This window comes from Eutrema salsugineum, unplaced genomic scaffold (assembly GCF_000478725.1).
Source record: "Eutrema salsugineum unplaced genomic scaffold, Eutsalg1_0 scaffold_1, whole genome shotgun sequence".
In the NCBI taxonomy this organism is placed as follows: Eukaryota; Viridiplantae; Streptophyta; class Magnoliopsida; order Brassicales; family Brassicaceae; genus Eutrema; species Eutrema salsugineum.
Window position 1 is genome coordinate 16625226 of NW_006256909.1, and position 15663 is coordinate 16640888.

Genomic DNA, 15663 nt, shown 5'->3' on the forward strand with positions numbered 1-15663 from the left:
ATGGCTTGATGAGTTCTCGAACACCTTTAACCGAGAAAGCACTAGGCTTTTTGGCAAAGTATTCATATGGATTAACAAGAGGGAGTGTGGTTTCGGGTAGCTGATCTCCAGGGACGTATTCAATTTCGTAGAGAGAATTGATGCTAGATGAGGAAGAACGGCTTTTTGATTTTGGTAAAGTGGAAATTGCAAACGGAGAATCGATGGTTGGAGGATTCGGATTTGAAATTGACATGATTAAGGAATCGTTTTCCAGAACATTCACAGCAATCATTCATAAACAATGATTCATTCAATCATAACATGAGTCGAAGCTCTGATACCATAATACACTAGAAGAGACTAGCGGAGAGTCGTATTGACTAAGCTAAGGCTCGCAGAATGTCGTATTGACTAAGTCGGTTTAACAGACGAGGGTCAGTTCCAGGTAAAGGGAGTTTAACGGGCACTTCCGACCTCTGAGTACTCAACCATTGTTAGGAATTTTCAACCCACGACTGTCTTTTGACTGTCGTATTGACAGACCACAAGACTTGACCGTCGTATTGACAGACCACTAGACTCTGATAAGCCTAGAAGCTCATCAAGGCTTGGACCAGAGTAAGAAAACAAATGATACTTTGTTCAAAGTTTGATTACCCAAGCGTTATTTAAACATACACAATGCCTTTTAGACCACTTTAGAGTTTAACAATTTTTGAAACCACACCAAACCTACACTGATTTTGATCCAATGTGAACACCATACAAGTAAAAATATATACACACACGGTACAAACTCACAAGCATCTTTTGTATGTTTTGTAGCATTTTGAGACTTGTCATATAACACAACGATATGTACATGCCAACAACAACAATCATTCATCTCACATATATGCATTATGCACTTCTTTCAATTCACTTTACTTATGTTTCACCTTAAACTCATCATAGACCACTGGTTCATACCCACCACCGATGATGGAAGTGCTGGACGGATTATGGGCACACGTTTCACTAATGAGATCGCTTCGTTCAACCGAGCAGCATGATTCGCCACCTTCTGAAAAATAGTTCATTCAAAAGAGAGACAAAACAAGAAGAATCAGATGGTGTAAAAGTTTATCAAAACTGTAAATGAAATAGTCAACTTTTGTTCTTTATTTTCATATAAGTGAAAAAGATGGTAAATTCAAGCAAGAACATGAATCTCAGCAGCAAAAGATCCGCCATGTTATTTGCAAGAGTAAGCAGCAGGAATCAAATTTATGTCCTTATTGATGCTTTGCACCACCGGAAGACCGGTTAAGCTACCACTGCTGGTTTCGACACACTTTTCAATCTTTTTTTGTAGAAACATAATATGTAAAAGCCGAAATATATGACTACGAACCAAACATGAAAATGCCACTAAGAAGAACCACAACTAGTCTTAAGGACTTTTCAACTAACCAAAAGAAATTGAAGAACTCAAATGTAAGAAAATATAACCACAGAGAGATGGATCACTCAGGTGGCTTTCGAATGACTATTAGCCTTGCTCTCTCACCAATTACACTTTTCCTTCTACATATTAAAAGCATCTCTATCAAGTACACAACCGGTGCTATATCAAAGAGCTAATGAAGGCCTAAAACATTTTCTTCATCAAAATTTTGTAAATGGAGTCAGTGAGCATAAATGCGTGCTGGTGAATACTATGACCATGGGTCGCTAGATGCATCAAAACAACTTAGGGAAGAGAAAACTCGCAATAGTAAACCAAAGAAAGAACTGGACGATGAACAGTTTAAATCAACCAACGACTGCAAAAGAAAGACACTCTGGTCATCTGATTTCATCATCAAATCAACAATGAAACTTATAAAACGTCTAAACTAAAACATCAAAAGATTAAACTATGCACAACAGGGGGCTCGACTCCAGCCAAGTTTGTTAGCCTCATGAATTTTGAGATACTTTAAGAACAAAAGACAATCAAAATAAACCGAGATAGTTACCTTATCATCGAGTAGAACCTTAAGCTGCAAGGTACGGCTCTTCTTCTTCATATTATACAATCTACGCCCTAACATAACAAAACCCACCACTGCTGCTGCCATGGAGAAAGACCAAATAGGGTTAACTTTGAAAACACAACACTTCAAAACTTCTATCGGAATTCTCCACCAAACAAATCCCCTTTCTCCTCCACCACCACCAGATTCAACAGATGAATCAATAGAAATACACTTTCCTGATTCCTCTTCTCCCTCCGTATCGATTCTTTCATCAGAGCTCAGCAATTCCATTTCTCCACTCGAACCCAACCAATCTTCCTCAAGATGCTTCTCTTTGGCTATATTTTCGCTGTATTCCTCTGAAATCTCTAAACCCAGATCATCATCACCGGCTAACCTCTGATCATCGAGCCGATCGCTGCTCGTATCCGACCATAGCTCGCTAAAGTGCTTCGGGCCATAAGGAGCGTCGGAGCGAGGCTCGATCCAGCCTGGACTATCCGATTGAACAGATCCATCTTCATCGATCGCATCCACACGACACATACCGTTATTATTCTCGAGAGAGAAGTAATCGAAGGTTACCATACCTCGCGTGCCATCTTCATCACCAATCTCCTCCAAGCTCTTCGATTTGTAATCCTCCTGGGTCGTAGTAGTAACTCTCTGAAGCACCACTTCCCAGTCTTCTTGAAGCTGTCCTTCCATGTCAGAACAGTTAATTAGGGTTTCTTCGATCCTCTAAAGTAGGAGCTAAAGGAGAAGGCTTTTGTATGAGATGGATCGGAGAAAACAATCGTTCTTGGGTGATGATGACGTGGCATGGTGTAATTGGATAGAGGATAGAGTCTAAAAGAGAGATTGATTGTGTACGTTATTTACGGTGGGGTGAGAAGTACGGTACCACTACCCGCTTTTTTTCTTATGATTGAGATATGCTCAAACTTGGAAAATGAACGGACACGAAATGGACACGTCGATGGATGCGGACACGTCGACTTCAAACATCGACCGATATAAGAGCATTTGCAATGGTTGCCTCTATATTTTATTCTAAAAATAGAGTTCTATATAAATAAAGAAGGGATTACTGCAATGGTTGCCTCTATATTTGACTGTAAATCTTATTATTAATTGCTTACAAATCCTTTTACTTTTAAATGTTTTAAAAAATTCTTACTTATTTTAATTTTAACAATAATTTAACATAATTATATTTTAAATTTTTTTATTTATTATATTTAGTTGTTTTATTTTTAATCTTTTAAATGATTATATAACTAATTATTATTAATATAGTTTAATTAAGTATAATATTATGTGGTATCTTATTGTTTAAGTGTCAAATAAAAAGATATGAAAGTTTAAAGATTGTTTTGTAAATAAAAAAGTTATACTCTATAAATAGAGAAATGAACAGTATTTCTCTAAATATAGAGATATACTGTTCATTTCTCTATTTATAGAGTAAGATATAGAGTACCAATGCAGATGATTTTACTCTAAAAATAAAGTTTAGAGGCAAAAATAGAATACCATTGCAGATGCTCTAAGCTTATTTAATACGTTATCCAAAACAAAATTTGTTATACATAGATCATTATCAAACAAAATTTGTTAATACATAGATCATTATCAAATTTGTTAATATATTGTTAAGGTCGATATTGTTTTTTTTTCCTCAAACTAATAATATATCACATGTGACTAGTCGGAATGTTGATCCATGGACCATCTTTAACTAATTCTGTATGACTGACGTAGAAAAGTAATAAACTCGTGTTCAAGCTCTTTTTTCAAAATTATCAGTCCGGATATTTAGACACCTGGGAACAGGAATATGAGATAGTGTAAACTTTGTATAAATTTTCTGAAGGATACAGAAAGATTTCGGTTATGATATAAAAGACGGCTAGTTCCCTGGAGTTTTGGTCATGCTAACATCATCTCTTTCTAAATAAACCATAAAATCCAAGGATATGCATCATTTTGTGCATCTGTCATCATATTTTGGTAAATAGAGATACTCGGAAAGAGGCCCGAAAGAGACGGAAAATCCGATAGCGCATGTAATACTGGGGGACATCAAAACAGGAGATGGTTTATGGACTCTTCAGGGTCTCCACATCGAGGGCATCTCATGTAAGAGCTCAAGTGTCTGAAGGTGAGATTCTGGCACGTTGCTACACATCCCGATAAGGTTTTGCCACTTGAAATTGTTTCATCTTTTCAGCCGTACGGACTTGCCATACCTGTCGCTGAAGGGCCCATAATGCTCGGTTCTCTCATTGTTCCAGCTTCTCTCCCTGACTTTTATCTTCTAATCAGATCATATCCCGATTTAACTAAGTATAAGCCCGATTTTGTATGATTCCATGCATAGCCAACCAATGTGTGGCTACGACTAGGTCTCAAACCAAATATAAGGATAATGTCCTCAGGTTGGAAAAATTCCCGTAAAAGAGGGACATCACATTCTTTCGTGTCCTGACGGATGAAGGTGTATACTGATAACTAAGATTTTTCAGGTCTTAGATGGGTTATCAATCCCCTTGTCAAAGTAGTATAAGGGGTGTCAATCCATATGTGTGGTAGTTAGGTACTAGTTTATGTGATAAGCTCTTAAGTCAAGTGATCAAAGATGAGTTTTGGTGTGAACAAAGTAACAAGAGAGCATAAAACAAGAAACAAACAAGCTATGATTAATGAACTAAGCGAGCAAACAAAACAAGATGATGATAAAGCAAATGATGAAAGATAAACCTCTAGATGTGATCATTGATTAGGGTGATGTAGATATCAATTCATGATGCTAAGAACAATAATGCAATGCAAGTTACTCTTTAGTCTAGACTTCAAAAGTAGATTAATTCATTCCCATGACAATAATCTCTTTGCTAATCACTTAATCAAGTCTAACAACCATTAGATATAATCAAGCAATCAACAAGCATAATGCCTCAAGCCTAATAAGTGACCAAACAATCTCTCAACCAAGAAGACTGAATCTTACACAGAAATACATAGCAAGCAATCACATGATCTCAAACATTTCAACTTAGAACTTTAATCTAGACTAATCCTCTCATGAAGGCATTAATCTCTACACTAATCCACTTTCAAACCAAATTCCCATTTGTGAAATATGAACTAATGACCATTAAGAAACAGTTCTAATATGTCATTTATGCAATTAACAAACATTCCCATGGCATTAATGCATAAACCCTTAGTTAGCTTTCATTCAGGCATTTCATCAAACACCTTGTGGGTGGAGATTTGCCTAAGCTCTAGACCAGAGTGATGTGCAAAGATCTAGCATTAGGAACAGCTAACTAAGGAAATGAAATGAGAATCTAGACCCTAAACATCATAAATCAAACATCTAAGCATCCTAATCTACACACCTAGAAGTTTATAAAGGAGACTACTCACTAATCATGATCAACACACTAGATCCTTTGCAAGATGTGTTGTTAATCATGATTAGAAGTGTGATTTGATGATGAGAAATGATAAAACAAGATGGAAAACACTCTTCAAATCGATATTACACTCAAAACAAGGTCTTAAACAATGGTTCTTTTACCAAAAAGGAAAGGAGACTAAGGATAAGATAAAAGTTCTCTCCAAATTAGGTCTAAAAAGTATTTATAGTGGTCTTGGACGAACCGGGTCAGCCTGGAACAAACCGGATACTGAACCGACTTTGGTGGGTAAAGATGAGGTTTGCCACGGTCTAGCAGTTCTTGGTCAAGCCATGGCAAGTGACCGTGTCAAGTCCCAAAGCTTCTGTTCTTGGATGAATCTTGGTGCCACGGGTTCCCTCTGGTCGTGATGCATGGCCGTGTCAAGTCCCGAAGCTCTGAAGGATCCCAAGTGTTGTCTTGCCACGGTCAAGTGTAGACCGTGGCGTGGAGACCCTGTCAAATGCCGAAGGATTGCATCAAGTGCCACAGTCAAATGTGGACCGTGGCAGTTCATCGTGACTTGGACCATTCATCTATTAGAACGCTTCAGAGGTTGCCACGGCCAAGTCTAAAGCCGTGGTGTGGAGACCGTATCAAACCCCGAAGAACTGCAATTAAGTGCCACGGTCAGATGTGGACCGTGGCATTCCACTGTGCCATCCTTACACTTAGCACAATTTCCACGCTCTTGGTGCTCGAAGGATATGTGTGTCTCTATCCTTCCGGAACTCACGCCTCACAACTCCAAATGGAACGATACAACTGTTTTGGAAAGAGGACTCAGTTATCTCAAATCTTGAGAAGGCCCTGTAGACTGAATCGGTCTGGAAATGCATCGTCCTTTGCAATCTTCGGAGCTCATCGGGTCGGTCTAAAATGGCAGCGAGACGGGCGTGCCTTCCGACGAGTCTGTTGGGGTCGGTTGCACCCCAAGCGGACAAAACCATCTTCATAACGACTAAGTGTTCGGGAGAGCCGAGCTATAGCGAAGAAGTACGAGAGTAGGCTGAATCCATGAAAGAAAGGAGAGTTGGGCCGAGCCGTCCCATGACTTTGGGTGTAGTTTGGGCCGAGCTGTGAGGGGGAATTGTGTGGACAGAGCTGCGTAACAGGTAGTCAAATGGGCCGGGCCGTACATAAGTGAAGATGGGCCGAGCCGTGGGAGAAGGAGAGAGGACCGAGCCGTTACCTGTCATGATTGGGCGAGCCATTATTCGTCGCAAATGGGCCGAGCCGATCCTTCCAAGATGGGCCGAACCAAAGTCTTGAAGGGAGAAAGCCCATAAAAACCCTAGGCGATGTCTTAAGGCGGTAGCCGCACGAAGTGATAAGGAAATATTCCTAAAATCTCTCTCGAGATTCTCGGCTAGGCGGTTTAAGGAGTTAGTATAAATATGAGATTTACACAATTCATTCTGTAACTTTTCACAACTCGAGAGCAATAAAGACCTAAACACTTTTCCAGCAAAAACCTTCTTTTGATCTTACTGTTCTTGCGATAAACCCTAGAAATTTTGGATCCCTTAAGTTTTCCTTAACAAGTTTTTGGTTGTGCGAGTTTTGGCTCACACAATTTGGCGCCGTCTGTGGGGACTCGAAACTTTCTTACTCTAAATCGACAAGACTTTAGATCCGGAGAACATGGCGAGCAACACCCTCGACGATAACAACAATAACGATAACGGTGCGGAGAAGGACGCTCTAGCATCAGGCACAACGACGGCGACGACCGAAACCCAAGAGGAGATGCGAAACATGATGGCTGCGTTGATTAAGAAAATCGACGAGCAGGACAAAAAAAACGAGGTGATTACAGAGAGGCTCGACGCGATGGCGGCTGAGCGACAACACCCAACTTGGAGAGCCAGAATTCCCGACCCGATGGATGGAATCCAGAGATGCTTCGACTTCTCAACGCCTGCATAGGCCTCGGGGAGCGGCGCGAGAAACCCCTTGGCTTCACCCATGTTTTGTCCTCTCGGCGAACAGACTCCCGCGGCAACCCGAGTCAACATGACCGAGCCGCCTCCACTCCGTCGGAACTCAAGGCGACGAGCCGGCGAAGAGGAGAATGACACGATTGACGTGGACGCCCAACAGAACGATGGAACCACGAACTCGCAACAAAACAGCTCGGCTCGGCGAATAAGCCAAGAAGAGCTCGCCTCGGCACTAAACGGCGTCCGGAGTGACGAAATCACTGATCCGGCTCGCGGCGACAACCCGACTGAAGAAGAGGAAAACCTCCAATGGATTGAGCAGGCAGAGCGCAAAGACGAGCCGAGGAGAGAAGCGCAGGAGCGACTACCCCAATCAAAGGTAATGACTCACGCGCAAACCCTTGAAATCAAAGAATTGCGAGCCTCAATGGCTCGGACAGTAGCCGAGATACGCGCCATGAAGTCTCAAGTGCACAACGCGATGAGTGCTGCGCCCGAAATCGATCAGATGCTTGAAGAAACCCAGAGAACAATATTCACGGCGAGAATCACGGAGGCTAGGATTCCCGAGCCCGGAAAAGTGAGAATTCCGTTTTACGAAGGAACGACCGATCCGAAAGCGCACATCACAGCGTTTCGGATAGCAATGGGACGAGCTTTCACAAAGAACGCTGCCAAACGGACCGAGCGGGAAGTAGATGCCGGATATTGTTTACTCTTCGTGGAACATCTCAAGCGAGCTGCGCTCGAGTGGTTTTGAAGGCAGGAGCGCAATTCAATCGGCAGTTTCCAACAGCTATCCGCCTTGTTCCTTAAACAATACTCAATGTTTATGGACGGAGGAACTTCTGATGCCGACCTGTGGACGCTATCCCAAGGACCGAATGAACCGCTTCGGGATTACATGGCAAGGTTCAAGGTGGTCGTATCTAAAATAGAAGGAATAAGCGACAAGGCTGCACTCGAAGCCTCTGAAACAGTCTTTATGGTACAAATCTGAATTCCGACGGAAAATGGCACTCAACACACCACAAACGATTCAAGATGCCTTGCATCTGTCATCAGACTTTGTTGTAAACGAGGAGGAGATGAAGAATCTGGACGAGCAGTACAAAGCACCGAAAGCAGCAATCCGAAGCTCGATTTTGACGCGCCCTTCGAAGAAAGGCAATCCATCAAACAACGCAACAACGCAGAGCTCAGAAGAACCTAGAAGCGGAGGTGCCCACAACTACCAAGTAGGCACCGGACGCGGAAGAGGAGAGCCACACAACAACACTTGGGTAAGAAAGCCCACCAACTACGACGAAAAGGCATTCTGCGAGTATCACTAGACCTACGGGCATTCAACGGCACAATGCCGAACTCTAGGAGCAAAACTCGCAGCTAAGATGGCGGCAGAAGAGCTCTAGAATGCGGTTAACTTCAAAGACTTCGTCCCTAATGAACCAAAAGAAGGAGCCAAGCCGAGCGGCATGGCAGAACCCGCAAATCCTCCCCGACGGGGCAATAACACCAAGCACGATAGGAGAGGCGAACCCGAAGAGCGACCCGAGCCGAGGCAAAGGATCAACATGATCATGGGTGGATCTCAATATTACCAAGACACGGTATCCTCCATCAAAGCTTACCAGCGCCGAGCCGAAGCGAAGGAGAATTGGACAGAACCAACCGACATCCCTAATACAGTGATCTCCTTCGCCGAGGAGGAAACAGCAGGAATCGATAGACCCCACAACGATCCGCTGGTGATTGAATTAACAATCAGGGATCACGATGTAGCGAGGGTGCTCATCGATACTGGGAGCTCGGTGAACGTCATTATCAGAGAGACACTCAGAAGGATGGGAATTGATCTCTCCGAGGTGATAGCGATCTCCAAACCTCTAACCGGATTTTCAGGAGAAACAACGATGACTATAGGAACAATTGGGCTCCCTGTGGTAGCTGGCGGAGTCACTAGGGTCGTCAAATTCTGCGTCACCGATCACCCAGCAATCTACAATGTGATTATGGAACTCCATGGATCAACGCGATGAGGGCGGTCCCTTCTACCTATCATCTCTGCCTCAAATTCCCAACTCCAGCAGGTATCAAAACGATATGGGGAAATCAGAAGGAGTCGTGAATGTGCTGCTTAGCGGAGCACAAGCTGAGAAACCCCGTCACCGACGCACGAGCTGACGTAGATCGCAAAAAGATGAAGACTGACCGAGAGCCTGCGAATGACTTCTCGAAACTTTTATAGCAATTACAGATCGCGGAAAGCCGCAAAACATGCGCCGAGCCGATATGTGATGCGGTGGATTTGGTGTGCATAGATGAGGCGCGTCCAGAACGATGCGTCGAAATTGGAGCAAAACTAGAAGAGCCTCTGAGAATCAAACTTCTTTCCCTCCTCAAAGAGAACATCAACACTTTCGCCTGGACAGCGGAAGATATGCCGGGTATAAGCATCGACGTGACCTGTCACGAGCTGAACGTGGACCCAACCTTCAAACCAATCAAGCAAAAAAGAAGGAAGCTCGGACCCGAACGAGGTAAAGCAGTTAACGACGAAGTAGAGAGATTGCTCAAAGTAGGGTCAATCGCCGAGGCCAAATATCTAGACTGGCTTGCGAATCCAGTGGTTGAGAAGAAGAAGAACGACAAGTGGCGGGTCTGTGAAGATTTCACTGACCTCAACAAGGCGTGCCCAAAAGGCAGTTTCCCTCTGCCGCACATCGACTGGCTCGTCGAAGCCACTGCGAGAAATATGCTGTTAACATTTATGGACGCGTTCTCTGGCTACAACCAGATCCTGATGCATCCTGATGATCGGGAAAAAACTGCATTCATAACTGATCGCGGGATATACTGCTACCAAGTCATGCCGTTCGGACTCAAGAACGCAGGAGCAACATATCAACGGCTCGTCAATAAAATGTTCGCGGCTCAGCTCAGAAAAACCATGGAGGCATACATCGATGATATGTTAGTCAAATCACTTGAAGAGAAAGACCATATCGCGCATCTACGAGAATGCTTCGAGCAGTTGAACAAACACAACATGAAGCTAAACCCGGCGAAATGTAGGTTCGCGGTCACCTCGGGAGAGTTCCTTGGCTATCTAGTAACTCACCGAGGCATTGAAGCAAATCCCAAGCAGATCAAAGCATTGATCGAGATGCCCTCTCCAAGGACGAAGCGAGAAGTGCAAAGGCTCACGAGAAGGGTTGCTGCGCTAAATAGGTTTATTTCTCGTTCCACCGACAAGTGCCTGCCTTTCTACGACACCCTTCGGGGAAACAAGAAGTTCGAGTGGGACAAGCCATGCGAAACAGCTTTCCACGAATTGAAGAATTATCTGGCGAGCCCGCCGATCTTGGCGAAACCAGTTGAAGGAGAGCCTCTCTTCCTCTACATCGCCGTATCTGCTACAGCCGTGAGTGGGGTGCTTATAAGAGAAGAGCGATCTGAACAAAAATCCATTTTCTACGTCAGCCAGACATTGACCGACGCCGAGACCCGTTACTCCCAGATCGAGAAAGTTGCCCTAGCCATCGTAGTCTCGGCTTGCAAGCTGCGTCCGTATTTTCAATCACATTCGATTGTTGTGCTCGCTACACTTCCGCTGCGCTCTATCCTGCATAGCCCGAGCCAATCCGGACGACTCGCCAAATGGGCCATAGAGTTGAGCGAGTAGGACATCGAGTATCAGAACATGTCGTCTGCAAAATCACAGGTGCTCGTAGATTTTCTCATCGAAATTCCGGCCGAAGCGACGAACGAACCAACCCCAGACGAAGTATGGATGCTGCACGTCGACGGCTCGTCATCTAAACACGGCTCAGGAATAGGAATCCGCCTCACCTCTCCCACAGGAGAGATATTGGAGCAGTCTTTTCGCCTGAACTTCCACGCCTCGAACAACGAAGCAGAATACGAAGCACTGATCGCCGGCATACGACTAGCGCAGGGAATTGGAGTTCGAAAGATAAGAACTTTTTGCGATTCACAGCTCTTAGCATGCCAATTCAACGGAAAATACGAGGCGAAGGATGGACGAATGGGAGCTTACCTCAAGGTGGTCCGAGAGTTGGTGCAGAAGTTTGACGAGTTCGAACTCACACGAATACCCCGAGGAGAAAACACCTTGGCTGACGCCTTGGCAGCACTTGCGTCGACCTCAGACCTGGATCTCCGACGGACGATTCCAGTTGAATTCATCGAACGTCCTAGCATCGAAGAGGTAGAAGGAGTTCGGCTGATAAATCCTCCCGAACAAGAACCAGAGAACGACGAAGCCATCGCTATGGACGAAGACGCCTTGCCAGCCAAGCTGGAGTACGACTGCGACAAAGAGTGGCTCGGAGCCATCCAAGTATATATCGCCGATGGAGAAGTTCCAACCGATAAGTGGGAAGCCCGCAAATTAAAAGCTCAGGCCGCGCGGTATGTCCTCGTCGACGGCGAGGTGTTTAAATGGAGATTTTCAGGACCTCTCATGACATGCGTCGAAGGACCAGAGGCAAGAAAGATCATGCACGAAGTACATAGCGACGCGTGCGGAAACCATTCTAGCGGAAGGTCGCTCGCGATCAAGATAAAACGGCACAGTTACTTCTGACCTATGATGGTCAAGGACTGTGAGAAATTTACGGCGAAGTGCGAGAAGTGTCAACGCCACGCGCCAACAATTCATCAACCTACCGAGCTGCTGTCATCAATCTCGTCACCTTATCCTTTCATGAGATGGTCGATGGACAGAGTCGGACCTCTACATCGATCGAAGCAGAAACGCTTTCTGCTCATCCTCACGGATTATTTTTCCAAATGGGTCGAGGCCGATTCCTACGCAAGTATAAAGGATGTTTAAGTCGAACACTTCGTCTGGAAAAATATCATCTGCAGACACAGGGTCCCCTACGAGATAGTCACCGATAACGGATCCCAGTTCATCTCGACGCGCTTTGAAGCTTTCTACAAGAAATGGAAAATCCGTCTGAAAAAATCTACGCCAAGATACCCTCAAGGGAATGGACAAGCCGAAGCAGCCAACAAGACGATCCTAGACGATCTTAAAAAAAGGCTCGACGCAAAGAAAGGACGATGGGCAGACGAACTCGAAGGAGTGCTTCGAAAAGTTTTCCAAAACACTGCCGAGAAAAATGCAAGAAAGCTCGGAGCGAATTGGGAAGATCCTTACAAGATTATAAAAGTAGTTCGCCCATGAGTTTACGAACTTGCGACGGTAGCTGACGAAGCAATTCCAAGATCATGGAATGCAATGCACCTGAAGAAGTATTATCACTAAACCCCGCAAAACATACTCACCCTCTCGGGAATGCCGGTATAGTCATATTCCAAAGAGAATACTATATCCTCTTGAACTTTGGCCTCGTCAACGAGAAAACACATAACTTACTTGAAAAATACTTCGGCGTTAGTCGGAGATTCTTCCTTCAAACAACCTAAAACAGCTCACCTCAATGAGGACCTCTCTCAGTGATAGAATGGACAAATCTCAATAAGAATCCCGAAATCATTTTTGGTTAATAAAAAACAAAACGCCTCGTCATTCACACGGCTCGACATCATATAACAAAAACGCCTCGTCGTTAAACACTGCTTGGCGTTTCCAATGAAACTTGCCTCGACATTATCGCTAAAACACGCCTCAGCGCCACCTAAAATGGAGACGCTCCACGAATCAACTCCCAGCTCGGGATCTAGACTTAAACAGAATCCTAATCCCGGTCTTATATCGATCTATATCGTAAACAGTCCGGCCAGGAAAGCAGTCGAGATCATTCTCAACACAGCTCGATACGCCAATCAACGACAATTCTTTCCAAACAAAAATTTTTCGTAAAAATTTCACAGGTCGTCGAGGATAAACACATCAAATCCAAAAACGACTAAGGAAAAGATAATTATAACCGAAAGCAAAATCATCCAAATATAACAGTCAGGTGGATAAAGCCATCCAGGCATCGGTTACACAAGAAGTTCGAGAAACAGATAAAATCATCCAAATTTTAAGTACAAAGACATATGAGATGAAAGATAGGGGAAAGCGGAGAGGATCAAGCCGCGGACTGCGTTTCACGCTCGGCAAGGAGGTTTGAGAGGGCCGGCATACCCGCATTCGATCCGGTCGGATCTACGATGCCCAAGTTGGCCGCTGTCTCTTCCAGCGGCTCGTTACCAAGGCTGGTGTCTACAAAGTCCGGCGATACGGGCGAGAAGACCAGCTCACCTTGGATCTCAGAGGCAATGCGCTCATACGCCTCGTCGTCGGCGTATTCGCTCTCCCAGCTCTTTAGCTTCGCCTCCTCATCATCGAGCGTTGGGGCGTCTGGTTTCTTCAGATCGGCAATCATCGCAAGGTTGCCCTTGATTTTCCCAAGCTCATTCTCGTCGATTTTGGCCTTCTCGAGCTTGGCCAAACCTTCTTCCACCTTGGCGAGGCGCTCCTGAAACTTAGCCGTCAGCTCTCGCCTCGCTTCCTTTTTCGCACGCTTGACCTTGGCGTTAAACAAGGCATCCTTGGCCTCGATACGCCTTTTAAGCAACGCCACCTCGGTGCTTTTGGCTCTCCTAGCCTCCTCGAGGCTTATGACCGAGGCAGAAAACTTGTCGATATCGGCCCGAAGAACTATCTTCTCCTCTTCCAGCCTCGACACCCGGGTCATCGCCTCGTCAAGCTTCCCCTTCGCCGCCGCGGTCTTGTTCCGAGCCTCGTCCAGGCGACGTTCGACCTTAGACAGGTCTGCCTCGTATTCAGCTATCAGCTCGTTGATGGCCTTTACAAACTGCAAAGGATAATGCGCGTTAAACACTTAGTGAGAATTCGATAAAATAAGGAGAGCAAACAGAACATACGTTGGTACCGCGCTGTGCCATCGCGCCATACGACCTCGGTCTCCTCAGCTTCTCAAGAGGAGGAAGACGCGTGTTCGCGTTGTTAACACGTGCGAACATTATTGCCAAAGCGTTGGGGTCGTCGACGACCAGTTTGCGTGCAGCGGGATCACCGGGAGCCTGCTTGCGCTTCTTCTTGGACGGCTTGTCCTTTTGGATAGCAACGCCCTTCCCCTTATCAGCAGCCGAACGTTTTCGGCTGGAATCATGCTTCTGTAAAACCGAAGTCGGGGGCCTCGATGACTTCGGAAGAGCCAGAATAGCTGAGTTTGAAGGAGTTTTACTCTGCGCCGCAGAGTCATCTTTGGGCGCCTCGGGAATAATCTCGCCCGGTTCCACCTCGGGGGCTGCTTCTTTCTCGGTCGCCTCGGTAATGTTTGCCTCCGCGGCTCGGACCGTGCCTTCACCTTCACGGCTCGGCGGATCATTCTGAGGGACAGCCTCGGTCTCTGCTTGAGCCGCCTCCGCGGCTCGTCTCGCAGCTTCTTCTTCTTCGCGCCTTTTCTTATCTCTAAGGGTAATGATCACCATTTTCTCCCTTGTGTCTAGTGAAGAATTTGAAGACGAAGAGCTAACAGGAACTCCCGCAAGAATGGCTCGTGCTCTTTCCACTCTCTCGAATGAAAAATGCTTCCTCCAATTAACTCTTCGAGCCGCAAGAGAATCTGGAACAACAAAGAGGTCGTCGGGAATCGGGGGAAGAATGTTCCGAACTGCAAAAACAACACAAAAAAGATTCAGTAAGGGAAGATTATACGAAAATAGTTCTGAGCCGAGGCAAGGCTTTGGATCGGCTACCAAGTGGTCCCCAAGCGGTCTTGGTTTTTTGAACGTAATCCTCGCCGACTGACGCCTCGTTCACCAAGACATAGAAGAAGCGCTTGGTCCAAAACTGATCCTTGCTTGGAAAACCACCTATGATCCGGCGGTTTGACTTGTTGGAGATATAAAATCTGTCTCCCTTCGGAGCTTTTCTGATCTCCAACAAGTTTATCAGGTGATTCAGTTCAATATCGAGCCCGCATTCAAAACTTCGAACCAGAATGCCGATCATGTGCCGAAAATCCCTCGGCATGATCTGCCCGATCGAGATCCCATGTTTTCAGAGGTACTCAAGGATAACTCCGGGGATCGGGAACTAGAGAAAACAAAGCTCAAAGAACGCCTCGTACAGAGTGAAGTGATTCTCAGGAGGTTTGCGGCCCGGTCGTTCTTCTCTGGAAGGACAAATTCTACCGCCTCGAAACGACATCTCAATGCCTCTAGTGAGTCAGGGGAGGAGAGCGTAGTGCCGGGCGGGTCAGGTTTTTGTCTTTTCACTCGTTTCCCTCGCCTAGATGAAGAAGTACCTCGGGACGCCATGAG

At 45.3% G+C, this 15663-nt stretch overlaps 2 protein-coding genes across 3 annotated transcripts; both read right to left on the reverse strand.

Moving 5' to 3' along the window:
- Positions 1–646: 646 nt before the first annotated feature.
- Positions 647–2780, reverse strand: LOC18030387. Of its 2 annotated transcripts, none has more exons than XM_006414828.2 (2): positions 1983–2776; positions 647–1045 (listed from the first exon to the last, which is right to left on the reverse strand). In XM_006414828.2, the coding sequence occupies exons 1-2, from the start codon at positions 2688–2690 to the stop codon at positions 917–919; spliced, it is 837 nt and encodes a 278-aa protein (XP_006414891.1). In that variant the 5' UTR covers positions 2691–2776; the 3' UTR covers positions 647–916. The 2 variants fall into 2 exon arrangements, with proteins under 2 accessions (XP_006414891.1, XP_024005157.1); XM_024149389.1 differs by having other exon boundaries at positions 669–1042; positions 1983–2780.
- Positions 2781–13460: 10680 nt separating this feature from the next.
- Positions 13461–15373, reverse strand: LOC112082086 (uncharacterized protein At3g60930, chloroplastic-like). The gene is made up of 3 exons (XM_024149178.1): positions 15097–15373; positions 14260–15011; positions 13461–14189 (listed from the first exon to the last, which is right to left on the reverse strand). Exons 1-3 carry the CDS (start codon positions 15371–15373, stop codon positions 13461–13463), a joined length of 1758 nt encoding a protein of 585 aa, XP_024004946.1.
- Positions 15374–15663: the final 290 nt, after the last annotated feature.

Coding starts and splice junctions, on each gene's coding strand:
- LOC18030387 (XM_006414828.2), bottom strand. CDS start 2,690: ATGGAAGGACAGCTTCAAGAAGACTGGGAAGTGGTGCTTCAGAGAGTT. Junction 1,046..1,982: donor AGGTTCTACTCGATGATAAG/GTAACTATCTCG, acceptor ACTATTTTTCAG/AAGGTGGCGAATCATGCTGC.
- LOC112082086 (XM_024149178.1), bottom strand. CDS start 15,373: ATGCCGAGGGATTTTCGGCACATGATCGGCATTCTGGTTCGAAGTTTT. Junction 15,012..15,096: donor GACCGCTTGGGGACCACTTG/GTAGCCGATCCA, acceptor TTGTTTTTGCAG/TTCGGAACATTCTTCCCCCG. Junction 14,190..14,259: donor TGGCACAGCGCGGTACCAAC/GTATGTTCTGTT, acceptor TATCCTTTGCAG/TTTGTAAAGGCCATCAACGA.